At 43.6% G+C, this 27949-nt stretch overlaps 1 protein-coding gene across 1 annotated transcript in view; it reads right to left on the bottom strand.

The window, feature by feature from the left end:
* The window catches only part of OTOG (otogelin), a 1187449-nt gene that overhangs the window by 303806 nt on the left and 855694 nt on the right, over positions 1 to 27949 (bottom strand). Inside the window, exon 41 of the mRNA XM_086954148.1 lies at positions 13482 to 13676. Within this exon, the coding sequence (XP_086810274.1) occupies positions 13482 to 13676 (195 nt within the window). The remainder of the gene's footprint in view (positions 1 to 13481; positions 13677 to 27949) is intronic.

Raw genomic sequence — 27949 nt, 5'->3', positions numbered from 1 at the left:
ATCTTGTGCTGGGTGAGAGTAAACTGGATTAAAACCAGTTTGCCTGGTTAGGCCACTCCAAAGGCTGTAATACAATAACCAGAAGAGGCATTAAAAGCTCCATGAGAATTACTGAAATGCTGAAGTTGCATCAACAGTAGTTAGTTAGCATGGATATGTTATCTGGGAGCAGACCAGGAATGGATTGCAGCTCGAACGGCTGCCACAACAGCTCTTCCTTTGAACTGTAGATCTCAGATGGTGCACTCAGGAACTGAAACTCTTGACTTTCACTGCTCCCCTAGACTTTCTGTGTGCACTCTCAGCAGGATTAAAACTGGCTCAAGTACAGAGAGGAGTAGGAATGATAATTACCATATATAGTTACCTAGTAAGATGGACGAGGCTATTGCAAGGAAAGACAGCTAGGACCTTCTTGGAGGAGGGACTCTGCTATGGTTTGCAGTAAAATAGGAAAGAAAGGGCTGAAAACAGAATAGGTTGGTCCTGGTATATTTTTCTGGATTGGGTGTTGTGAATTCTAAAATGACTAGCAAGTGCACAGAATAGGCCAAGCACCTCCTCAAAACATTTCTGAATCACGAAGAACTATCTGGAAGAACGAATATTTGAGTGACTGTCCTGGAGAAACTGAAATTACTTTCCAAGGGTAAACCGGTAGGCCTCCTACTTCTCTTACAAGGATATTAAAGGCAGAAAGGCCACTCAGCTCTAAAGGCGGCCCAGTTCACCAGTTGAGAAAGGACCAGCAAGAGCCCTGGCTGGATTTAGACCTGATTTGCAGATGGTTGCCCTGAACATTGGGTTTTCAGAATGACTAGGGGTGGCCTCCCAGCATCAAGAAACTTTAGGGACTTCATAATTTATTTTCAACCTCTGAAGAACTGGGTCAAGGGGCTGAGGCTACCTCAGGGATGGTACAACCTCACGAGCTAAGATTTTTTTGGTTTGTTTTTCCTCTGAGCTTTTCACTACAAATGGCTTCAAAAGGATCTTGTGGTGAAGGCACCCAGCGTAGGGGCTAAAGTTTTTTGTCCATTAACACCAAAGTATCTTCTCCGGACTAACATGGCAATTGATACTATGTCCATGTTCCTGTAAGTATTGCCTGTACTGTCCCTATCTATAATATATGTGGAAGTGGCTTTGTATTTATCAGGTAATTCCTTCTATAGGTACTGGCAGTTACTTTATAAATGAACAACTTGGTAGCTAAATTCACCCATTCGATTAAGTCTGATAATTAGTCTTGGGCTCTTTGGTTCAATATTATTAATTCCCTGCCCATCCCCTTCAGAGTGATTCCTAGTATGACTCACTAGGTTCTTTCATACTGCTTTTTCAGTATTGTTAACCCTTAATGTACTTGTTTTTCTTCATTTCACAAGCCACATTAAATATTTCCATTTGTCACATTCAGTTTGGTGTGGGAGAACTCATCAGAGTGTGGCTTGCTTAAGCAGCTTAGTTTTGAAGCTATTCCACTTAAAAAATGAATTGGAAATTACCTTTTCTGCAGGGTTAACCCAAACACCTTGCCAAGCATTTTATTACATATAACTCAAGCCTGGGTTAGGCCCTAGATAGCCCGTATGGCAGGGTGCTGTGTAATTGAGTTTTACATGTCCTAGTAGTGAAAAACTCCCAAATTCAATTTTCAGTACTGGGAGTCCTACCGTTCTCATAGGATAACATTGGGGATTACTTGTTACATTTAATAGGCTGACATTCCAATTGGAAGGAGGTAGAGCTGTCATATTTAGTATCTCAGGAATTGTAATGATAAATCCTCTTTAATGGTAAGATCAAATTTATCATTGCAATTTTTAAAATACCACTTTTAGAAACATTGCATTTTTTTGCTGTAAGCCCTGTGTGCCTGCAGCCTGTCTCCAAAACAAGTCTGGGGTGGGTAACAGCTGAGCTTTGTGCATTCCCTCTAGACAGCCACATACAATGCAAGCTTAAGTGTGACTTGATGGGCCATTCACATCCTGATGGGCCATCCTGGGCATGATTGGAGGGAGGAGTCAGATAAAGCCTGACAATTACAGCTCAGTAGGCTGTGTCCTTTCCCCACACAATTGCCTGCATACCCCTTGTAATGAGTCTGGAGTCAGGGCAGGAAGGGAGAACCTCTGTGTATTTCAATGCCCTTTCTTTGAAGTCTCCCCCACTGCAAAGGCACAACTGGTTAGAAGTATTGGACCTCTAAACCCACCACTCCACTACACTGGTGAACCTGTGGATACTCTGCCAGAAAGAAGGACTGCTGTGCTGCTGAAAGGACTGCCACTCTGCTGTACTACTACTCTGCTGGATTACGGCACTGCTGTGCTGACCTGCTGCATGCTGTCCTCCATGTCTGGGTGAGAAGGATTGAACCCACATCACTTGAACCCAGAACCCAGAGTGAGACTCCAAGGGCTTTCTGGCTTCATCCCTGATTAAAGTCACAGGGACATAAAATAATTCCAACTCACCTGCCTCAGCACTGGGATTCTGTCAACTGTGAGTCTCCCCTGCCAAGGGGTGCCAATCCAGTCCTGTTCCCTTGGAAGCGGGTTAAAGTGTAGCTCCAGCAGAATCCACCATCGCCATTGATGCAGCAGCATGGAATCGGCTCATCTCTACAACTGCAGATGAATCACCACCGTTCCAAGGACTGACTCCTACGCATCGCTGACTGTGCGGCACATCGACTCCATTCCCAACGCCTCGTCAGTTGTGTGGTTCGGAGTCTATGCATCGCCTACCTGTGTGGGTCGATGATGACGCATCACTTTATCTGCAACCCCATTCCGTTGTTATTGACGCAACTAAGGTACTTTTGCAGTGGGCCCAGGCTAGCCCCTGTATCTAACCCACGTACCACCACATTCAGTCTGAACTGCTGAATTTGACCCAGTCTAGGGCGACCTGCTAGCCCCAGTTAGCACATCATGCTTCTAAGCACTACATTTCAGTTTATTGTTTAAAAATTCATAACTCCGGCTTTACTCATTAGATTTTTGTCATTCTGATCTTGATTTGGTCAATAAATGAAGCTGTATTTTACTAACCATGTGTGGCATCTTTTTCTGTGGCGTTTTCACTGTTATATTGTTTGAAGTGTTGCACAAATACTTTAAACATTGCCACCTAATTTAAACCTGACTGCTCTGTGCCAAGCTACCAAGAGGTGAGCATTGGTTAATTTAGAGTCTTTGTGACTAACCCCCAACTAGGACTGTGGTTCCTGTTTGGATAGGGTGCATACTTCTGCCAACCAGAAACCCAATTTCTTTACAATATGCTATTTGGCCAATTGCCTTTTCTACACTTAGATTTGTAATTTTGATAAGTGACTTCACCTTCCTTCATATGGATGAGAGGGTCCTATTTTTGACTACTGGGTTGAAACGTTGAAGAGCTAACACTAACAGACTGTTATTCACCATTACTGTCAATTACATATGTTAAAAATGGTTGGTCTCCATAAGTGTACGAAAGAGCCAAACTCCTAATTGAATATAATTGTTCTGTGATTTTGCTTTTGTATTCTTCATCACTGTACTAACTGGACAAATCTCTTTTGCACCTAACACTGTTCGGCTGCTAGCATTTATATTGGTATCTATTTGTTTAAAATACTCTATGATTCTATAGAATATAAATAAATACATTGATTGTGTACAGAAAGCTTTATTTAAGTCACATTAGCATGCATTTCTGGTATATTTACATAGTCACTATCTGCCACTGTGAAGGTCTTCTATGAGGCTTTTCATGAGGAACACTGTCTTTATCAGTTACAGCTTCTAGCTGGAGGATTTATTAGGCCAAGGGCCTGTTTTAGAGTTTGACAGAAAGGTAACTCCACCATGAACATGGTGATATCCTTTCTGTCTTATTACAAGGGCAATAAACTCAGAGCCATTGGATCCATGCAATTGTGTGGGAACAGCTTTTTCCCACATAATTATGGATTACTCGCATTTGGCACATGATGCATCGTCTACTGCAAAATCTGTAGATTGTAAGCCAAATACAATTTTTCAGCTTGAACATATCAAACGTTACTTAAAAGGCAGCCACACATTTTGCTATGCAATGGATTGCCTATCGCAAATATTGACTAGTCTCTTTTAAAATTGCTTAATGCTGTATTTGGGTATTAATCTGGAACTAATGAGTTGGAACCTTTGCCCAAGCAATGTTAACATATGTACAGATGACAAAATAAAGAAGTAATGTTATCAAAAAATGTGCTGCATTAAGCACATAATCTGTGTTTTGTTGCTGCATTATTTATTTAAACGTACTGCATATTTTGCTTCTCCCATGTTGCATAAGTCCAGTGGCCCTGCTTATATTCTATACCACCTGTCATAAGGCATATGGGACATCCAAAACATCTGTGATGAATCAGGCCCCAAGTCTGAAAGCAAAATTAGGGACCAGGGAGAGAGAGTTGAGAGACCTCAGCAGGTGTGAAATCCTGCTTTATCCACCTCAAAGCTTTTGGTGACAAAACTGAAGGCTTCAACAAGAGTTTAGTGAAGATGTTTCTAATTTCAAGGGACCCTTGCTTGACATTACCATCCTGCCCCGCTGGAGAATTTTGAAACCAAAAAAGTTGCAAAGTTTTAAGGAAAAGACTGGTCTGACTCACGCAATTTACCCAACTTCTGCAGCATTATGGTTGGCCTGAAATCATGTCCAGGGCCCAGTCTATCATAAACATTTACTGTAATTGACATTTTGTGATTTCTCTTGATGCTATTTGTCTTAAACATTTACAAATTATTATTTTCTCTAATACTTATCCAATTTAGAAAGAAAGGTTTTTTTTTGCTTATTTTTTATTTTGTTGGACAAATGCATAGTGTGTTACATTTAACTTCAACTTTGTTTGTTGCTGCTTGAATCTAACAGGCATTTCTCTGGAGATTTGCTTACTCTTTGTAGTATAGCAATCCGAGTTTAAGCAGTGTAGTGTTTTTCATTGTTATGACCCAAGAAGAACTGCTTATTAAGTTGCTATTGGGTACCAGTGCCCACATTATAATTCTATCTTTTGGCAGTGTATGCTTGTTATCTGTTCCCTGTGTCCTATCAACTTTCTAAGTGTCTATCCCATGGCTCACTATTTTCTTTTTCATGCATCTGTGTGCTCCCTGTCAAGGTTCTTTTTCTACTCTTATATTTCTCAAGATCTCCTATTTGATGACAGTCTCAATCTCTTCATTCATAGTAACCCAAAGAAAATAAACTAAGTGATAAAAGAGTTCAGAGGTAGTCTCTGTTTATAATTAAAATATATGATCAGAGGCACTCTATTCATTTCGTTAAAAATATTATGTTTTAATCAACTTGTTAAGGTTAAAAAATTGTTAATAGATGTGCTTATTTAATACATTACAAAGTATCCAAGATAAGTAATATACAGTAATTATGACTCAATTCATCATCGATATTTTCAAAGTATAAGGCTCAATTCATCAGCCATAATTCTCATTCGAGTCCATCTTCATGATTTCATTTCAGCAGTCAGTCCTTTCTTGTAAATTCATAGATTGTTTACTAAAAGTCTTCCAAATAAGTCCAAGAAACTTTTTCACAGAACAAAGTTATTTTCATGAAAGTTCTCAGTCAACACATGTTTTGTTGATTCGATACTCTTCATGAAGGCGTAGGAGTTCAACAACTAAGGACTTAACTTCATGCTTCCAACTACACTCAACATGATCAATAAAAAAACACAATACCTCTGGTTGATTAATAGCCTTGTACTTTGTAAATATTGTTAATGAAGAAAGTTACATTAATAGTTAATTTCTTATTTTGATTTCCTTAGATTGCATCAAATAAGTACTTTCATTAACTATTTTAAAACTGAACAAAGTTAATAAACCCTGATTGTTTTTAAGAAATCAATAGAGTGCCTCGAACTTGATTTCTTATATTTTAACTTGGTTACGGCAGTGAGGGTACTGGGATTCTTGAAGTGCTTCATGGTGCTGTACTATATTTTCTCCTCAGATTAGTTTTGTGCTTATTATTACCTTTGTTAAGTCACATATGGCCTACGAAAGCGCGTAGCAGGTGCATGGCCATGTCCTCCAGCGCACTGCAATAAACTAGCCTCTCAGGTGCCAAACCCCTCCTCGGTCTCACTCTAGCCCTAGTCCCATTGCCTTTCATTTATGGCTATCACACATATTGGGATATGATATACTCCTGCCTCCTTTTTTCAACTAAAATCATTGGTCACGCTTCTTCTAAGAGAACACGGGTTCAGCTGTTGTGCCTTGTTAAACTTATGACTTAGAAAGGCAGAAGTCTTGATTTTAAGGTCTGATTTCATCATCAGACCCAAATTCAATGCATGTGATAATTTTTGATGGAGCTGTGGGATTTTGGGAAATGAAACACATTACAGGTCATAGATCATTGGTTAGATGTGGTTGAGACCATCGTCTGCATTCATACCCTTGCTCTTCTCTATTTTATATCATTCCAGCCATGCACAAGGACAGGCAGGCTCCTCAATGGGCCACGCACCAGTACTAGTGCATAAGTTGGAGAGGCATGACGCAGCTTTCCCAAGTCATTGAAGACAATTCTGCTCTCCATCTTTGTTTAACACCTTGAATGCTACAGCAATTCCCGCTTGGTTCTGAACTCTTCAGATTTCCATTGTTCATGACGAGCTCAGCTCGTCATAAGCACACGACCAGTGTACTGCATGACGAGCTGAGCTCGTCATAAGCTGGGAAGGGGTTAAGAATCATAGTGGGCATACCACTTGCGATTCACCCCCAGCCATATTAACCTGTTGCCTGCAGGGCTAATTCCTCCGCTGTGCTGGGGGGAGGGTGACGCACGCAGCGCCCCGGTGCTCGTGAGCGTGTGCTCATGACAAGCTGAGCTCGTCACGACAACACCCATTCCAATGGAACGCCCAGCACAGCAGGGGAATTATCCCCGTGTGAGCGCGGCGTAACGGTCATGATGAGCTCAGCACACGGCCACCGTGGCTCATGACGAAATAAGCTCATCATGAGCAGGGGAGGGGTTAAATGAGCTATCATTTTCCTCTTCTTCTCTACCACAAAGCACACCAAGCAAGTAGTTGGTCTTCACTGCGTAGTCTTTATGAAATTTTCAGATACCACAAACTTTATTTGTTGATTCACTCTCAACATTTGACCAACTTTTATTATCAATCAAAACAAGACACATTGTCATAAAAGAAGTAGGCTTGTGAAGTATACATTTGAGCCACAGTTAGTGATTGTATTTACTTTTTTGGATCTCCAGAGACACTTGATGCATGTTGTGCCAACAGGCCGCAACCAATTCCACTGCTCCATCTATCCTGGGTAACTACCCGTCGTCTACCCTTCTAGACGTGGCCACCAGGACACTGCTTTGCGCCTTGCCCCCTCTGGGGGTTCATGCGCACACGAGATAGGCTCTCCCAAATTGCTTATTTCAAGCGCCAGTATCTCGGGTATGGCTAGAGAGTCCAGGATCACCAGCAGGTCAGCCCCCTCTCCCCCCAGCCCGGAGCCCCACATTAACTGCTCACCCTGTTCCAGGACCAGACAGCCCCGCCAAGAAGGCGTCCCCGCCATTTCTCTTGCCCAGGACCCCACCAACTCAACCTCTAAACTCAGGGATGGGTGGGTGGGTAATTTGATGCAGCTCCGATCCACTGGGCACCCACAATGAAAGGAAAAAGAGGGCTTCCCCCTCTTGCCCCTGGCTTTTATCTTTTTTGGGGAGGGGTTGCCTGCGCACCTTATTGACGCATCCTAGGGGGACCTCCCATGTTTCTGGTGATGTCACTTCCTACCTTCCTGACCGGATGTGACCCGGGCTCCCAAACTAATGCCACTAATGGCAACACGCCCCTGGGTGTGAGTGGTACCTCCCATTCTCCTTTCCCATGATTCACTCTGCACTCTTACAGGTCACTGTACTCTTTCATGAGCATTGTTCCACCACTTACAGCTCTCCCTGTCCTATTCATCCTGTGCTTGTAGCTCTGAAACCATATCCATTTGTCTTGTCATAGTTTTTTCTTTGATTCTTTTAGCTTCCTCTATTATTTTGCTCTTGTGGCTCACTCATTCTTTTCTTATAGTTATCATTCTCTTTGAAACGGTGATGCCTCTCGCCCTCGCTTTACTCTTTAGTCCCTCTTATAATTCAAATGCCTCTCTACTAATTGAAGCTCTTACACTTTCAGTTTACCCCGTCTCCTTTGATTTTCATTTGCCTGTAATGGTCTTGACTCCATTTTACGTTTCCCGCTCCTTCTTTGACACACTTAACTCAATCCGCTCTCCCGTCTTTTTCAAGGCTCACAGCGCAACCCTGTGGCGTGTTTCTAGTCTCACCCAGTGGTCTCTTTCTTGGGGCGTTCTACCTTCTTTACTTTCACATTGCCTCTTTCACCAAACTCGCACCTCTTTAATGGTTCAGTTTTCTATAGACCTCTGACACCCATCATTGTCTCTCAAGACTCACTGTATAATTATACTCTGCTGTGCCACTTTTGCATGGGGCTATGTCTCTTGGCATTGAAGCTTCTTGTTTCAAAGCGTTGTGCCTTTCACTGCACTCGAAACTTTGCCTCTTATATGATTATTAGACAGCAGTTTTTCTAATTTTTGTCATTGCTCTCCATTTCATGGGACTCTCCCCACCAAGTGGTGGCGCAAATACTCTGTGATTGACTACAGAATAGGCAGATCCAACTGGCATTGATAGGCATAATGGAAGGAATGTATAGCATTTCATCTATGGTAGAATATTATGCACTTGAGTACAGCTGCTAACACCAGAGCTGAAAAGCAGATTGGTCCTTGATAGATGAATAGAGAAGGGCTTGAAAAAATAATACATTACAGGACATTTACGAAATATGTACTTATTTACTAAATGGTTTTATAGAGCATTGCACATTGCCTTTCGTTCATTTCAGAGATTAATTGATGCGGATCCTTTTCTAGAGTTCTGAGAAGAAACAACCCACAGGAGAGAACTACTGATGTAGCACACAGACTGCTTGGGTTACAAAAATAATAGGGCCTCATTTACAAGGCCATTGCGCTGTGGGGGGAGAGGGGGCAATTTTTTTGAAGCGCCAGTGGCACAGTGTGCCTGCTCATATTTGCAAGGCCACTTAAAGTCACCGGTGTAACTTTTCTAATCCTTGTAAATATGGTCCACTTTTGCGCACTACTGTCCGTGAAAGGGGCATTCTTTGAGTTTTGCTGGAGGTGTTCATCTGGAACCTGTCACATTCCCAGATTTACAAGGCCTCATTTACAGGGTCAATGCGCCACTGGTGGTCAATTTGTTTGAATCACTGGTGGCGTAGTGTGCATGCCCATATTTCAAGGCCACTTAAAGTCACCCTGCGTTACATTTCATGGCCTTGTAAATATGGACCCTTTCACTCATCACTCTGTGTGAAAGGGGGCGTTACATGTGTGTTACTGTGGGTCCTTCCACTCAACATCAATGGAACTTGACACATTCCAACATCTAAAACGTTTTGCAAAAGCTGGGAATACATCAGAATCCTACGCCTCCCCAACGGAGGCATAGGAGTGGTGCAACAAGGAGAAATACTTGTATTTCTCATTGTTTTTTCCTCTTTCTATGTGTGCTGCAGAATGATCCCAAATAGCAAGAGGAAAGTGCCATTGATGAATGTTTTTGTGCAGGAAGGTATCCCTCATCATCCTCGCAATGCAGGCACCCTTGCAACATGACGCAAGGGTGCCTGAGCTGGCCCATAGCATCCAAATGTGCGCCAGTGTAGGGGAAAGCACACAGATGTAATGTATTGTTGTTATTATGACTCATTCCTGTGCTATTAAAATGACTCAGCTTGGAGCAGCACCATGGCTTGCTGCGCCGCACTGCATCATATTTTTGTAAATAGGCCTATAGATTTGCAAAGCACAAAGGACGAGCACCTGACTACTGGAAGATGCAAGAAACTTCTGCAGATCCCCCAGACTCCAGCGTAATTGTGTTTGCACATCCACTTGTTATGGTAAGTCCACTAGAAAGTTAAAAACTCACAACTTTTGAATGTGGATGTAAAATAAATAAAACTATATTGGCCACAGCTAGACTTCAGCATGAAGGGGCACCATAACAAAGATTGAAACCATATTGTCTCAAGATATAGAATAGAGTCATGGTAACCTCCCCACATGCAGTAAGGTAATTTGGATTAGAAATTGGGGATTTGAAATCGGCAGTCTATAGTGATACTAGTCTGGTACAAACCTAAAAGGTATATTTTATTGTGGTTATTTCAAAACAAGATGACATGTAGATTGACAAGATTAATTTAGAGCTGAATAAAAGCAATCAACCAAGCACTTTGACAGCTTTCTGGAATTCATTCCAGGACTGCAGGTCAGGCCTTAGCCTTCAGGAGAGCTTTGCTTGTGACTCGCTACTGAGAGTATTATTGTATCAGTTGACTGCCGGGCACCTGCTGGTGGAAGCTCAAGGTTTTAGGTGTGGGTTCCTGTCCTCTTCACTGTAGCTACAATGTTCTTTAGAACAATCTGGTTTTCAACCCTCTTCCGTGCCTAAAGTGATGCTGTTACCCTTTTTGATCAATGCTCTCTGGGGTTTAGTTCTGAAGCACTTTTTGCTGCATGATGCTGCTGTGATTCGATTGCCCCTTATAGGTCTCCATCTTTACACTAGGCCTGGGCTGAGCTTGTGGAGTTTCACTCCGCGGAATTCCGCGAAGTTACTGAAAAACTCCACCAAATTCCATGGAGTACCACGAGCGGGCAGAATTACTGGATCCTGTTTTAGTGCCGGGCAGTGTCAAGCCCCTGCACTCAGCCCTGGCTCCTGAGCGGTGTGCTCTGTCAGAACTGAAGCTTTTGCTGCAACTGGGAATTTGGCACAGGCTCTGATGGATAGTTCCTCTGGTGTTGAGGAGTGCTGATGTGTTCCTTCTCACTGCATATGTAAGAGGGGAGTCTGTGGGAGGTGGCAACAGAGGGCAAAGCAGCCTGTAACTTACATACAAAGATCACAGGCCTGCCTCACCCTGACACACTACTCTCAGCACACTCCACTACCCTATTCGTAATGCAGCCCCAGCTCTCCTCTCCTGTACCATGAACGGGCCCGAGGATTTTACAGCCTCACCTACTTGTCAGAGGATAGGCAGTAGTTGGGAAATGAGATGCTTGTTATGTGAGAGTATCTTACCATGAAGGGAACACACTTAATCTCTTTGGACACTTTCGGCAAGGTAGTAGGATTCTTTCACAAAGGGCCCCACCCGCTCCCTCTGCTCTGATTTCCATAGGCAGATTCCTTTCATTTACTCTTCTTTATTTTAGGGTGTGGAGCTCCGCATGTCATGTTCATCCCCTTTGTAATCACTCTCCAGGCCAAGGCACCAGAGAAGACTCCATGCAGGAGCAATGTTTCAGCTGGTATTATTCCTCTTTCTTAACGATGGCACCCTTGAAGTAACTTACCCCGATTCGCACTTGCTCCCTCCGCGAGTGTCAGCCGCAGAGCGGCTAAACCACCAACTCTACTTTACACCCATTCAGTTGTGCACATCAATTTGAAGATAACCCTCTGTGTTACTGACTGCCAGAGCACAAATTACACCAGTTCAGTGATTAGACCTTTTAATGAAAGGACACATTTTCTGTGTATGTATTTTGCACTAGTAGAAGATGTTTCATCTGGTTCATAGGAGGCCAGTCTACATAACTGCAGTAACCCCAGCAGGAAAACACTGAGGCCTCTACAAAGTTATCCTTGTGGGATTCCTGAACATGTGTGGCTGATGGTCTACATTCTTGATTCCATATGTATTTGTGGACTAAAGAAAATAGCTGGGTTACAATAGATACTTCAATAATTCCAACTCCTACTTCAGGTATGGGGAGTTGCCCAATGGCCCTGCCCATTAGACAGGTACTTAACATGGACACAACTGGCCAAAGAATAGCATTCTTTCTGTGATCTGTGGAGACACAAGTTACTCCTTCTCAATAATTCCTTGATATGATGGAGGAAAGCAGTAATCTCAGGGTGATCAGATATCCCTACCCAGAATAATTTGTGGAGCTCCACATTAATCTAGAAGGATATTTTGTAAATGTCAACATTGTTAGCCAATGGACAGCAGCTTTAGTCGATGATTCAGTAGTGACACAAGCTAATAATATCACATTTGCACATTGAGAATTCATTTTCTTATTTTACTTAAAGTCATTTCCTGTGTTACTCTTGAACTAGTGTCAAAGTTAGACATGAAAGCCCTCAAACCAAGATGAGGAATATAAAGATCATCATAGACATCTTGAAAAAAACAGATGCTTAAGAACACCTAGCAAATAATAAGCAAGGGTGAAGTGGAAGAAAATGTGGGCCATATTTATCAAACTTTCATGCAGCGCAGGTCAGCAAGCCGCCTTGCTGTGCTGCTCTGCGTGAAAGGTCAGGAGTGTGCTGTAGTTAACATCATACAGCACATTCCGGCCCTTTCCTTATGCCGGTGCCCTTTTGGCTGCCTAGCGCCAATCAAGCGAGCCTTGCAATGTGGTTGTAGGTAGGATTGCTTTTGTGCAGGAAAGTGCCCTTTCCTGCACAAAAGCAATGCTCAGAGGCATCATGTTCCTCTTTTTAAGTGTGCAGCAAAATGCAGTGCACTTACAAAGAGGAAACAATGAGGAGAAATAAAGATATTTCTCCTCGTTGCGCCTACCCGTGGAAGGGATAGCATTTTGATGCATTCCCAGGTTTACCAGTGTGGGTACATCTGGGAATGTGCCGACATCCATGGATGAATGCATGGGAACACCGATGCTCCACCCATGTAATGCCTCCCTGGGGCAGAGTAACGTAAGGCAGCGATTTGAGCTGCCTTGCGTTACTCCAGATTTATTAAGCCATGCGGGGCCACGCAAGGTGGCCTTGCGTGGCTTGTTAAATCTCTCTTACGTTTTTGCTTCACCCTTGCGCCCCTTTGCGCTTTGCAAGAGTGACTCAAAAACCTTTATAAATATGCACTTTAGTTTCATTTTCTGCCACAAAGAAAGTAAAACAAAGACAGTAAAAATTACCACTGTTTGAAGTAGCCATGTTTGAGCCTTTCAACTAATATTTTGCATTTGGAGAGTGATACTTGTAATGTCTAAATGTAATTTCTTCAGTTACCGAAAAGGGTTCTTCAGTCTACTGGCCCTTTGCATCCTCTTTCAGAAATCATGGTCTCATTGAATGGTAAATGGTATGCTAGCTATCATCTGCTATTAAAGGTGCACTGAAATAATTAACAATCATTTGATCTAACGCAATTTAAAATTCAAAGCCATTCAATATTTGCATTGCCACAAAAATTAGTGGATATTTGGTAACACCAGAAGTCAAAATGATTTTACTGGACAGAGTAGCTGGAACAATGGATCAACACATACCACACTTTTCCTCTGGAATGCAGAGCGTAGAGTAAGGGCGGTGAAGAACATTTCCTTCTCCACAGATGCAGCCTTCAGTCAACACTGAACATGGTTCTGCGTCTTGTAAACCAAAACCATTATTCTGACAAGTTCTTGGAACATCACAGCTTGACAAACAAGAATGATAGACATTATGTTCAGGGCAGAGAAAAGCTGTTGGAGAAGAAACAAATATATGGAAATGATTAATGTGCGCCCAGTAATCCAACTTGAAAAGTACTGAATGTTATTCCATGCAGTTACTGAGTATCACGAAAAACAAGGGACAAGAACGAAGCCGATATTGGGCATCTTTGAGAAGAGGCCATTAATGAGGCATCGGGCAAAAATTGTCAGGAATTTATGAATGTCGGCTGGTGTTTATTCTGTCCAGTACTGTAATGTAAATCAGTGTGGTGCTGTACATTAAAAGTCCCCAAAAATCCCCAACTTGCATGGCAAAAACTGGCAACGCATGGACGACATTCTTTCTCTATTTTACGAGTTTTGACAGAGTTTGTCATGCTGATGGCAGGGAGGATTTTTTTATCACTGTTCTTTATCCCAAAAGTGAGTCAAACCATAGATGAAGGAGCATCAGAGATAGAAAAAGGCCAATCGCCTGGAAGCAACTTGATTTAGTCATCTGACTGTATCTTGGGTGCAGAAAGCAAAGCTTCCACTGCACAACGGTATTGGGGCCTGCTCAACAACAACAAAGGAGCCTCACAGGGTTTGTTTTTCTACTAAAATACACAAAAATCAAGCAAGGAATGGATCACTTGTCCTGTATAACCTGGGTTAGCATTTCTCATTTTTCAGTGTCCCAATAAAAAACGCTCATTCACGTGCAGATGGTAGAGGTAGCGGTATATCTTGATACTCCGCTCTATTGTTAATCACGTGACAGCATCATCATGGGGTTAGTGCTCATGCTTTCTCCACCCGGAGGTGTACCCCTGGTTAGTGCAGTAGTGATCAGGGATACTAGTGTCATAGGCCAAGGTGACTAAAAAATACTCGTACAGCCAGGTGTGAGTTTAATAGATCTGGATCCAAGATATTATTTAAAAGATTGGTTGTAGTGCGTAATGAGGTTTAGTTATGGATCTCCCGCCTTTAAAATATTGTTAAAAAGGTGGTCGACATGTTTCAGCCCTAATGTTGCTTCTGTGGGTCAGGTGGGCTTTCTTCACTACCGGTGTGGTGAGACTATGGGCATCTCTGTGTGTGATATCCTCAGGAGTATTTGTTCTAGAAGAAGTGTGAGGAGTCCAGAGACCACGTAGGGATCCTGGCAAAGAAAGTGCGCAGGAGGGTAGCAGTGCAGCCCAAACATGGGGCCGCAGGGTGTGCTCTTCCGCCATCTCGCGCCCCTGCCTTTATTTAAGGAATTCATGGCGAGCACAATGAACTCAACGCGCTTTATATTGGGTTAAAAACAAGGTCGTGGGGCGCTTGGGCCAGACGGATGCAGGTGTGTCTTCAGAAAATAAAACGCATTGCCATTTACATTGCCAATAGCTCAAACTCACAACTGCGAGACCTATTACATTGCAAATGCTTGTCTTGTTGGTTGTAGTAACTATAGAAGAGCAGTTTGTGAATAGGAATGGGCGCACCTTTTTGTGGGTGTGTGCATGTCTCTCCCTAAACTTCTCACAAGCCCTACCTTAAATCCTCCTTGGTCCTTCTTTAACCTTTTACCTTTTGCATTAAGCATCCTCATTTTCCAGCTGCTTCTGTCTGCCTCTCTCACATTTGCAACTATAACGCCCACCCATGTGTGAACAGATCTCCGATGTCTAGGTGGAGATCTCCGCAGTGCTGCTTCTTGCTAGCAATTCTCTCCCCCCCCCTCTCTCCGGGGCCGTCCGGCAGAATTACCAGGGCTAGTTTGTGTTCCCAGTCCGGCCCTGCCCATCTGGCAGTGCCACAGAGCTAGACAGCCTGACAGGCCAGTCCAGCACAGAATGCAGAACCTTTGTAGGGCGGCATTGTCATTCACTGCAAGTAAACCATTCCATAGTTTTCAATTTATGTGGTTCAATCACGATGTGAGCAGCACTGGAGGCTTAAAACAGAATATTTCAGTCATTTAATACAGTTCTTACATTTCATGTGGTTCTCTCTGGCAAGATGGGGCCCACAGAGAACCACGCAAACTACCCAACCTACCCTGGCACTGGGCAGTTCACAGGTTTCCTATATTTTCTTGTAGGGAGCAGTGGCGACTCCTCCGCTAAGGCAGGGGAGCGTCACACCACTGCTTTCAGCAATGGAAGTAAAGGAAAAATAAAATAATACTGCTGTCCTCAACACTTTAATACGCTCAGTTCTTTGTTTTACATTTAAACTGAAACCTGACAATGCGATCTGAGTCCCAATATCATCTACTTGCTAACCTGGATTCTGAGCTTTTCCTTTCCACTGTAGGATTCCACCCACATCCCATAATGTTTCATAGCTGATTAGGTAGGAGTTGGCCTACCCATGATACTCGTTGGAGCCTTCCATATAAGTGGTGGGCAATGACCATAAGATAATTACAGCATAAATATGTTATCCCGCCGCATGGACACGTGCAGGAGCATCCAGCTCTGTGCTTTGAGGTCACAAATGGCTAATCCAGATTTTTTTCCATGCTGCTGTTTGTTTACAAGAAACATCAAGAGCAATAGAAAGCAGACAGCGGTGGATTCTTTGGTCCCATGGGTACGACAGGACCAGAAAACAACCCACACACGGGTACTTTCAAGCTGTCCCGTCTGCAGGGGCGGACTGGCCGTAGCGGGCCCCTGGCGTTTTTCTGGTTGGCCAGAAAGGTGGGTTATGTGGTTCAATCACGATGTGAGCAGCACTGGAGGCTTAAAACAGAATATTTCAGTCATTTAATACAGTTCTTACATTTCATGTGGTTCTCTCTGGCAAGATGGGGCCCACAGACAACCACGCAAACTACCCAACCTACCCTGGCACTGGGCAGTTCACAGGTTTCCTATATTTTCTTATAGGGAGCAGTGGCGACTCCTCCGCTAAGGCAGCAGGGTGTGCTCTTCCGCCATCTCGCGCCCCTGCCTTTATTTAAGGAATTCATGGCGAGCACAATGAACTCAACGCGCTTCATATTGGGTTAAAAACAAGGTCGTGGGGCGCTTGGGCCAGACGGATGCAGGTGTGTCTTCAGAAAATAAAACGCATTGCCATTTACATTGCCAATAGCTCAAACTCACAACTGCGAGACCTATTACATTGCAAATGCTTGTCTTGTTGGTTGTAGTAACTATAGAAGAGCAGTTTGTGAATAGAAATGGGCGCACCTTTTTGTGGGTGTGTGCATGTCTCTCCCTAAACTTCTTACAAGCCCTACCTTAAATCCTCCTTGGTCCTTCTTTAACCTTTTACCTTTTGCATTAAGCATCCTCATTTTCCAGCTGCTTCTGTCTGCCTCTCTCACATTTGCAACTATAACGCCCACCCATGTGTGAACAGATCTCCGATGTCTAGGTGGAGATCTCCGCACAAAAGAGACAGCAGAAGAGAAGGCATAGACCTTAATACGTAGGTTAGGGAATGGCATTTTACAGTACATCAGTAGTACTATTCTAGTACAACAAACGTACTACAAATGCAGTTGGTGAAAAGGCCATAACGTAATTGTTCACAAAACAAATTCCTCCAACTCATCTATTTCTATACTTATTTGATTCCAAAGATGAGCGCTGGGCATTTGTTAAGTGATGTGAGATGCTCCTTTTATTTGCATGGAAGGTTCGTGCAGCTATTTCCATTAATGCATTTTTTGTATTGTCCACCAATGGCCCTTTGGCTTGTGGTATTTGATTTGTGGCCTCAGCGAGTATCACATCCTTTGGTGATATAACTACGTTTGCTAAAAGCCCTTCCAACCGCGGAAAACGTCAAAGACACTTGCCTCCTAAAGAACCCCGAGTTGCTTGACATTTGCCATAAGAAAACTCACTCTAAGTAGACAATATTGGTCCATTTTGTCTCCATATCACGCTTGTTGCTTGGTTTTAAATCACACGCTGATAGTCTTATCTAAGTTATCTTCTAACTCTGTCCTACCTGCCTGCATTACTTTTGCACACATTACAGTTGTCTTTGAGTAATGCAAATGTGAATTGTAAAGCACACCACAAATGCAACTTTTACAAGTTTGAATTGACATGAGCCACTTACACTCATGTTAATCTTTGTGAATTGTGGGGCATATTATCAACAAAGGGTGTTACATTATCGCCGCTTTTATCGGCAGGAAACTGCAGATAAAGCGGCGATAATGGGCTTGATAATATGCTCTATTGAATTCCAATCGAAGCCCATGTTACATGTCCTGACATCTAACATGGGCTTCGATTGGAATTCATAGAGCATATTATCAAGCCCATTATCGCCGCTTTATCGGCAGTTTCCTACCGATAAAAGCGGCGATAATGTAACGCCCTTTGTTGATAATATGCCCCTGTGTTTTTTTGTTGTCCTGTGTCCCAGTTTTACAGATAGGAACCCTGAGCTTCGATATGATACATAGATGTAGTTGATGGCACAGTAAGCAAAAAAATATCAAATAAGTATCGCTTCCTCTTCAAATCAAGCTCATTGGAGAAAGTGGCGTGTGCTGTCCTCAACACTTTAATACGCTCAGTTCTTTGTTTTACATTTAAACTGAAACCTGACAATGCGATCTGAGTCCCAATACCATCTACTTGCTAACCTGGATTCTGAGCTTTTCCTTTCCACTGTAGGATTCCACCCACATCTCATAATTTTTCATAGCTGATTAGGTAGGAGTTGGCCTACCCATGATTCAAATACTCGTTGGAGCCTTCCATATAAGTGGTGGGCAATGACCATAAGATCATTACAGCATAAATATGTTATCCCGCCGCATGGACACTTGCAGGAGCATCCAGCTCTGTGGTTTGAGGTCACAAATGGCTAATCCAGACCTCACCGCACGGTCACTTTAAAGAACACTTGCGTAACTCACATTTAAACACACCCCCAACGCGTCACACGCGAACTTCCCCGAACCGATGGTGGAACACAACGCCGCGCCATAAGACGCCACGAGAAACATAATTCCGGTAAGCAGCCGATGCAGAGCATATTAACTCAGAACCAAGCGCGTAAATCTTTATAATGTTTGGGCATGAACAAGAACTAGTATAGTGCCACCGTTATTGAGCACTCTCACCCGATATATTTCCATCACTTAAACATCTCTAAGAATAATACGCGATGGCGTTTTAAATATATGACTTCAACTGCAACATTGTGAAATACCGCAGGGAGGGTAGCCATATGAAATAGTTCCCTGAACAATGGGTAGCTTTTCGTTTGTTTATGTATTTAAATTTAACAGCTTTTTCGTTTAGTTAAAGTAACTTTGTTGCTATATCAGATAAAAGCTGTGTTGCATACACTATTGATATATTTTCTTGTGTTGTACAAAGGAGTGATAGATACATTCTTTGTTTCACAGACTTCCCCGATGAAGGCCCCAAGGCCGAAATGCATTGGAAGGAATGTTTTTTTGACTTATGAAAAATAAGAAAGTTGGATATATATGATCCTTGACGGATAAACAATGAACGTGATCATGCAATTACATTGAATAAGTTCTATGAGTATGAATAAAATACTTGTGAAGATTAGAAGTGCAGAAAACTTTATTGAAAAACTTTATTGACTAAACATCAGCTGGTTTTTTCAGCACCAATTCACCAGTGCCCTAGGAGACACTTGCACATTCAGTGTCAGTGCTGTCCTCATTTATTGTTATATACTCCTGAGCGGGGAGTATTCCTAAGGAGCACGGAGTACGCCTTTAATTGCATATATAAACTTTGCAGTGAACGGCCATCACCCACAGTAATCCAGATTTTTCCCATGCTGCTGTTTGTTTACCAGAAACATCAAGAGCAATAGAAAGCAGACAGCGGTGGATTCTTTGGTCCCATGGGTACGACAGGACCAGAAAACAACCCACACACGGGTACTTTCAAGCTGTCCCGTCTGCAGGGGCGGACTGGCCGTAGCGGGCACCTGGCGTTTTTCTGGTTGGCCGGAAAGGTGGGGGCTGGTTTTCAAGTGGCGGGCCAGTTTAGTTACTGGGGGCTGGTTTTCGGCCCCCTGTAACAAAACCGGCAGCATTGCTAAAACGGAAGCAGTGCTGCTTCTTGCTAGCATCTCTCTCTCTCCCCCTCTCTCTGGGGCCGTCCGGCAGAATTACCAGGGCTAGTTTGTGTTCCCAGTCCGGCCCTGCCCATCTGGCAGTGCCACAGAGCTAGACAGCCTGACAGGCCAGTCCAGCACAGAATGCAGAACCTTTGTAGGGCGGCATTGTCGTTCACTGCAAGTAAACCATTCCATAGTATTCAATTTATGTGGTTCAATCACGATGTGAGCAGTACTGGAGGCTTAAAACAGAATATTTCAGTCATTTAATACAGTTCTTACATTTCATGTGGTTCTCTCTGGCAAGATGGGGTCCAGGGAGAACCACGCAAACTACCCAACCTACCCTGGCACTGGGCAGTTCACAGGTTTCCTATATTTTCTTGTAGGGAGCAGTGGCGACTCCTCCGCTAAGGCAGGGGAGCGTCACACCACTGCTTTCAGCAATGGAAGTAAAGGAAAAATAAAATGATATTAACTCGTTGATATATTGTTTTTATGTGCTCTTGCTATGGCATCTTTGCTGGGTGGCTCAGAGCTGCTCTGCTCACAGAGCAGAGGGGAGGAATGGTGGCAGGCCTGCCAAGTATCACGCATCAGGCGTGACTCTAGCGCATTTCAGTGTTGTAGTGTAGTTCCTATATTCCCAATAGGCTCTGCGCATTGGAATAACATAAACGACAGTGTAGACGTAGGACTGAGGTTGACTAGGTCTCTATTGAATATGTTAGACTTAATTATGAATGCCAGCTAGCTCAGAGGTCACTAAAAACTTTCTCGAGTGAACAGGAAGGTGTTAACTTTCCTCGATAGACAAGAAGGGATTAGCTTATGACAACCGCATAAACATGACAACTTTGCTCCCCCAGAATAGGGAGAATATCTCCAGAGTCGCGGAAACCATAGATAGCTATTTCACTCAGTCAATCGTGCATGCTTAGTTTCACCAGAAGTGTATAGAAATAGAGAGACAGGAGTTTTCAATAAAAGTGGTTATTTATTGAGCAGTCTACTTTCTCATGCAAGAGAAGTGAATTGCCACAATTGCAATACTTGTCATAAAGTAAAGTGCGTAGAGTAAAATGAGTATTATGAAATAATACTGTAAAAACATTTATATGGTTTCTAAGCCATAAGATACTTAAAATGGATAAAATACATACAATGATAAAATAATGACTAAACGTATTCAACTGGTGTTTCTAAGATATGCCTACCCCGGTGTACCTAACCTAAGCCTAGTACAGGGAAGGAGTAGATGAGTTATAGTTTTTGCCAAGAATCTGAATCAAGAATTCTCTATGGGTCTAATCAGCTCCGTACCTTGGTTATAGAATGAAGGAGGTCTTGTATCTCTCTCTCTCAGGACTCAATCTCCCAGCAACCCGCAAGGGTGACCGGAACACTGGAGCTGGATTTCTCAGCAGGAGAAAAGATAGTGTCTCTCTCAGTGCGTCAGCAGGGAGAGTCGGCTTCCTTTGGCACTCGCATCAGTAGGGCGTCGGGCAAGTAGATAGCCAATCTGCTCCAAACCACCGTGTGTTGCTTAAGGCAGATGCTGGTATATTTATACCTGGAAGGTGCCGAGTTTGACGTAAGGTTGGACATAAGACGTCACTAAGAACTTGCAGTTCTTTCAGGACTCCAGGAGTTCTAGGACAAATCAATACAGAAGCAGGGAGAATTCCCGGGCTGCTGGAGGCTTGGCTTGTTTAAGAACACGTTGTGCTTTCTAGGAGTCTATGGGAGTAGCCTTGCCGTATTTGGACTGCATTGTCTATGTCTTAATATGGGTACGATTCTTATGCCTATATAAGGGTATGATTTGATATAACCACATAAGGGCATGAAATTGGGAATATTTACTAGAGTCCTAGAATCATCTACAACAGTGTGGTGTTCCACATTACTGCACTGAAATGCATTCTCACGCATATGAAATGAATACCAGTTTCACTCTGTTAGTTTCACTCTGCTTTGCCACTTTAAGCCAGGCTCCTAACACCCGCCCTGGTGCCTGTCACACCTGTGCGCCGGCTCTGCTGCTCCCACCGCTAGCAGCACAGGCCCAGTAACAGTGGTGGGTTGTGAGCTCACGTCCTGTTCCTGAAAGGAAGTGTCAGCGCGTGATGCGCCAGTTCCCGGCAGGCAGGTGGTTCATGTGAGCGCCAGTACCGCTCTACAGTGTAAAAACACACCCCAAAAACGCGGCCGGGATAACAATGACGTCATTTTCAGTGACCAATGGCAAGACACTTTTATAACAAGGTGGTGCTGTGAACGGGCAGCATTTAAAGTTTAGCTGCAGTGTGCATGCTGCTTTCACTACCGCAGGGGTGGTACCATGGATCCCATAGGTGGGCCGGGCCCTCTCATGCTCCCCCGACCCCCATCATCGTCGGTGTTCTGTCGTTTCAATCCCCTGCTGCCTGGCAGCCTGTAGCAGAGGGAGCTAATGGCTTGTAACTTAAAATCATCCCGCGCGCGGATCTTCTCTGACTGAAATCAATGCTATGCAATATAGATTTGAGCCGGCCTGGCTCCGCGAGGTGAGCTTTGTCATTCATGTTCATGACCCCTTTTATTTTAGCATGCAAGCCTTGCCCGGATCAAAATTTGTGATCAATCAAGCCTTATGTCATCGCCGCCTCACAGGCTTTCTTCATGTGCTGCTCAACACATGGAAGAAAACAATTTTAACTTGTTTCATTACCCGAACGGGGCACTGGCTGCAGCCCCCCACGCTGATCTGGTGGTGTTTAGCCCTCCGTTGTATAAGCTGGCAAGGCACCACAGACATTCACTACTGTGGACTAGTAGTGCAGACATTCCAGGCGAAAACGGGCCATTTGTTTTTTACCGGGCTGCTCTACTAAGGCTGTCCCTGCTTGTAAACTTGAGTGGTGTAGGCAGGATGTTTTTTCCCCTTCATAGCTGCCAAGATTTCAGATTGCTATGTGTGATATTTTCATAATTTGAGTTTAATTATGAGTGACATTTCAACGGCTAAGAGTGACACTTTCTCTGGAGCAAAAGTCAAGCAATGAAGATGAGAGAAACATACACATTTCAGAAATTACACCCATTTGAGCAACAAGAAACTCTAAGAAGAACTTACAACTGCTGGGAGCACCAGAAATGGAAAAACGCTAATCTGAGACACACTGCGTGACTGCAGTTCTCAGTAACCAAGGGCAGGCAGGCACTGATGCTGCTCAGAAGATGATCTGATCATTCATGACCACACACTAGCCTAAAAAGCACATTTTATAGCATTGGTCAGCTTGTTGTTGAAACTACCCTCACAACCCTAACCCTCCTGCATCTCTCCCACCCCAGAGAACAATTACTATAACCATATATACAACCAGGCGCGCAACACCCATTGGGCTCACCGGGCTTCAGCCCCCCCCCCGTCGTCTTCTCCAGCCCGGGCTAATTTGACACGCACTGAAATGATGAAAGAAGGCTGCGCATCGGAGCCGAGAAAGTCATTTTCATGATGCTTTCGGAGAGGCCCAGCAGCCGGAGCCAGCCAGCCTCTGAAGTCTGAACAGTTAAAGTGAACCCCCTGCCCCCACCTCTTGTCATCTGATTAGAGTGTCCGAGCGGCGAGTTGTGCTTTACCCAGCTGCCTTCCTCTGCTGCTGGGGCCCAGGTTAGTGGATGCAATGGGGACAGACGTCTCATCCAAGAGTAATTTAAGCATAGCCCGAAGGCCCGAAGGCCAGGGGCAAAGAGTTGACGCTCCACTGAGGTGTGCTGCTTAAGCCGACACGACTAATGAGGTCTGTGGCTGAGCAGTTGTGATGTCATTGTTGTGTATGTTGAAAATAGACATGGGTGCGGTATCAGGCTTGGAAATGAATGTTTGTGTTAAGAAGAGGTTGTATTCGGGTGTCAATGTGTCAGCATAGGGACTTTCGCAGGAACTAATTACAGGCTGCGATGGCAGTGGAGTTATGTTTGCGTGCACATGTCGCAGTGCACACTGGTATCTGTACTGAAGCATCCACGTGGCTTCAATGCACTAAATTAATTTGATGCACGTCCAGGTATCTGGGAGGGAGGTGGTGGGGAGAGGGAGGGAAGTGAAAGAGAGAGAGAGAGAGAGAGAAAGAGAGGGTGAGAGAGAGAGAAGGGCGAGAGGGGGAGAAGAGAGAGAGAGAGAAACACCAGGTCTCTAAATAGGCGGAATGTTGGCAATTGGATTAGGGAACCAAATGGATTCATTCTCACACACACAAAATATCACTTGCTAATATTTCTCTCCAATATCACAAACCTGTATGGATACATTTCTGCTGCTCCTCTTTTTACTTTTCTCCCATTGCCCCCTTCATTCCAGTTTAGAAGCTAAAACAGTGGGGGCCACAAACTCTACTATACTGGAGGTTAGGGCCACAATCACTATCCTTTCTAGCTTTTTCTTGTGGCTCTCACTTGCGCCTTGCAGACTCATGTTCTCTTTCTATGCCTCTTATGCTTTCAGCAATAAGCAAGTGCTGCACTAAAAGATAGAGCCAGTCCCTCCCAAGAGCACCTCCCAGGCACACTGCACTGAGTTACTGACTCCATATCCCTCATTGAGTCCATCTCACTCCCTGAGTGTATATTTGGGACCACAGTGACCTGGCGCTCCATGGTCCGAAGACCGGGTAGTTGAGCCTCGCTCCTCATAAATGCAGGCTCTCTTGCAATCCTAGTCTAGCATAATCCCTTCTCCTGACCCGCCTCTACCCAGTGGTTTAACCCAACTTCTATCCTGGGCAAAGGAAAGCGGCAAGCATATGGCTAGGGATGTGGCTTGGGCTCAAACAACATATGCACATTTATGCATGTAACACACTAATGACGTGCAAATGCTCTGCAATACACAACTATTGAACCCTCTCCACATCCTGGGTAAGAGCCTACCAAGTAATGAAGTCCCCACATCTATCCTTTTTTAATGCTTAACAAGCCAGAGTAATCCAGCAGAATCGACTTTCCACACTTTACACTGACTCAACACAATTTCTACAGATATTATGTACTCTTCCATCCTGATCCTTCAGATAGCAGTGCTAGTAACTTTGCAGGTTAGGAAGCTGAAATGTCCATGTACGAATTTCTCGATTGTAGTTTGTACAGATATCACTGAGGAATACTCATTTCACAATTTGAGGGGGCAAGCTTATCCAGATATAATCCGTCTGTTAATCTGCCTTCCAAATCGACAGTATTCTTTAAAAACTTTCTCAGAATCTCACTGCTTGAAACAAAGTCTACCCAATCTTGGACCTAGTGGAATGACTGTGGTGCAGAGACAACCATTACTTTAAATATTAAATTGAGAATCTATGAAAGCAAAGACGGTTCCGAATAATCAAAACCCAAAACTTTACGAAAGCTGCATATTTATTTTGTTTACCACTGTATATCTCTGCTGTAAAATTTAATAAAATATTTTGAACAAAAAAAAACTTTACGAAAGCATCCTATGTTGTTATGTCAAACCATCATGCCCACAAATATTAGTCTCCAAACTAAATGTATGCACGGGTTTGCTTTCCTGTGGGTGAGACGGTAAAATTCTCGCTCTTAATCTAGGTTTCAGAGTCTTTTTACCTGAAAAGGTAGAAGCCATTTATATTTCTTTCTGGCAGTGCGTACTGTTGCAGCGTAGGTAGCGCGTGGGTAGCCGTAGCTGCCTATCCCCTTGTCATGAGGGTCACCATAGCCTTTCCCAGCTTTAAGCCAGCTACAGAATAATTATCGGTCCTGCAGCTTTAGTTTTCTACTTATGTGTCCTCGAGACCCAGCATGCAAAGTGTCTTTAATCATAGTAAAGCTGTAAAATATATTGACAGTTCATACAGCTATGTCAGAGAAACCCTTTTATACACCTGCTCTGTAAATTTCGAAAATGTGGCGAGTGTTACTTCAAAATCTGAAAAACTGTAGGAGAATGCGCATCTGAGCTGTTTGCAAATGTAGTGTAAGGGCTGTAGGCCTGCACAGGTGGTCCTGTGATAAACACAGACATGTACATATAGACACCCAAACGAATGTCCACCTTTTTCCTACTGTTTCTCCCAACTACCCTATTGAGCTTCTACCTACATTTGCTCTGATCAGTGCAAACACACAAATAAAAAAGAAAGTTCTTTTTATGCCTTTGTGTATATTTGCTGAGCTCCTTTTTTGTAAATCAATAAAGGGGGCCGAAAATCATACCCTCTTTGCAATGGCCTCTGCCCTCAAACAAGGCAACATCTGACATCCAGGGCCTGCTGCGCATGTCCAAAGGCCCTACACAGTAGGTTCAGAACAAAGGTCCTGCCCAGTGGATTAAGTGGGCTCATAAAAGAGTATACCCTGCAAAAACCATAGACATTCATAAAAAAGTAAAAACATTGTTAAGGTTAAGGATGTGTTGAATGTAGACTGACAACATAAGCAATCAGCTTGTCTTGACTTTACATATATGGCACAAAATTTAAAACGCTTGGAATTCTCCTTTAAAGGAACCCACACTATTTTACCTCCCACCCCTGAAATGCATTCCTCATGACCTGACACATTACAGCACAAATAAATCCTCAATGATACTATATATAAAGTTTCTATTAACATCATTGATGATATGACTAAAGTTACTTTGGGATCAGTGAAAGACCCAAGGGCCTAACCTTGTGGCCAGAGTCTGCTTGGTATAGCGGCCTGTAAATCCCTGCACCGTGTGGCAGGCACCTTTTGGTGCAGGGATTTGCCGGGAGGTGCCTGCCACTCGGTTCAGGGATTTGCACAAACTCCCATTTCTTTATGGGAGCTTGTGCTACGTCAGGTTTACGGCCACAGCACAAGCTCCCATAGAGAAATGGGAGTATGTGGCCGCACCATGTGTGGTCGCATCGTAATTATGCGGTCGGGACTGCCAACTGGAGGTCTGTCGGCCCCAAATCCGCGATGTTGTCCGTTGGAGGTAACTCCGACCAACATCATAATTGGGCCCAAAGTGTGTCATTCTGCCAGGGGAGAGAACCACATACTTGCAAAAGGAACTGTGCCATGTTACATAACAATACATACTTTTTTTCTTACAGCATTCATCCTCGGGTTCCTGAAGCTGTTTGACTACATGCTCATTGTAGTCAAACAACATCCTTTGCATGAAGTAGAGCTCACAGCAATTCCCCCATAGTTTTTCATCACTGTATATGATATGTTATACTTTGCCTTTTTAAAACAAGCATTTGTAATGCAATAGGTTTTGCATTACTGTAAGTGTGAGCTATTGGAGCTAGAGGAGGTTACCTGCAAAACATAAAGAATAATATAGAGCATCCCATGCCCATTGTTTGACTAGCAAATGTGTGCTCTAATTGTTGTCCAGTTTCAAATGCAGAATTCACCACGTTTTCTCCGCTTGACCTGAGCATTAATCGATCCTGATTATCTGCCATTTTAGCCCCGCCCCATTGATTAACATTAGCCACGCCCCTTCATTTGACATGTTAGCCCCCCCCCCGAAATTAAGACCTAGTTGCGCCCCTGTATACAACACAATAACCAACATACCCTAAAACACACCAGTCCTGTTGGTGTAACTAATGCTTGTTAGCAGTATGAGATGCATGAGTAATTAATACATATTTTGTTTTAAATTAGAGTTTAAAATGATGGAATTCTAAAAATGTTAGACTATGATTTAAACATTACTAAGGTGTGTGGAAGGGAAGTAGTCTTCGGAGTACTTCAATCTATCACGTTTTTCCATCATACTGTCTTCTGCATTTTCTCACTTTGTACGGTTTCATTCTTTCTCTCTCTACATGTCTCTGAATTTGTCCATGAGCCCGTCATGTCGGAATGTTGTTAAAATCTACAGAAACATAACAGTTGGTGAAAGGAATAGTCTTCAGAAATGCAATTTAGAGTACTCCATCTGAAATGTAAGCTGGCGCTGCGTGGGTGTCGTGGATTGCCTTCATTTAGGGTGCTAGGTTTTCTTAAGCACTCGTTTAGCACTCTTAGAGAACTTCCACTGCCAGTCACAGTAGCCGCTCTGCTGGTTTTGCTGCAGAGTGGACTGACCTCTGTAGACAAGGATCTGCTCTCTAAGTCACACCGGCTGCCTCGGACCGAAATTGTGGTTGAGGGCTGGAGGGAGCGCTCCACCGACTACCAGGAGGCCCTTTGGTAATTGCAACGTAAGGGCATGGCACACTGACTAATTGTCTGGCCGCTCGGCCAAACAA

This window comes from Lissotriton vulgaris, chromosome 2_1 (genome assembly GCF_964263255.1).
Source record: "Lissotriton vulgaris chromosome 2_1, aLisVul1.2, whole genome shotgun sequence".
Lineage (NCBI taxonomy): Eukaryota > Metazoa > Chordata > Amphibia > Caudata > Salamandridae > Lissotriton > Lissotriton vulgaris.
The sequence above is the reverse complement of the archived record's forward strand: the minus strand, read 5'-3'. Positions and strand labels throughout refer to the sequence as shown.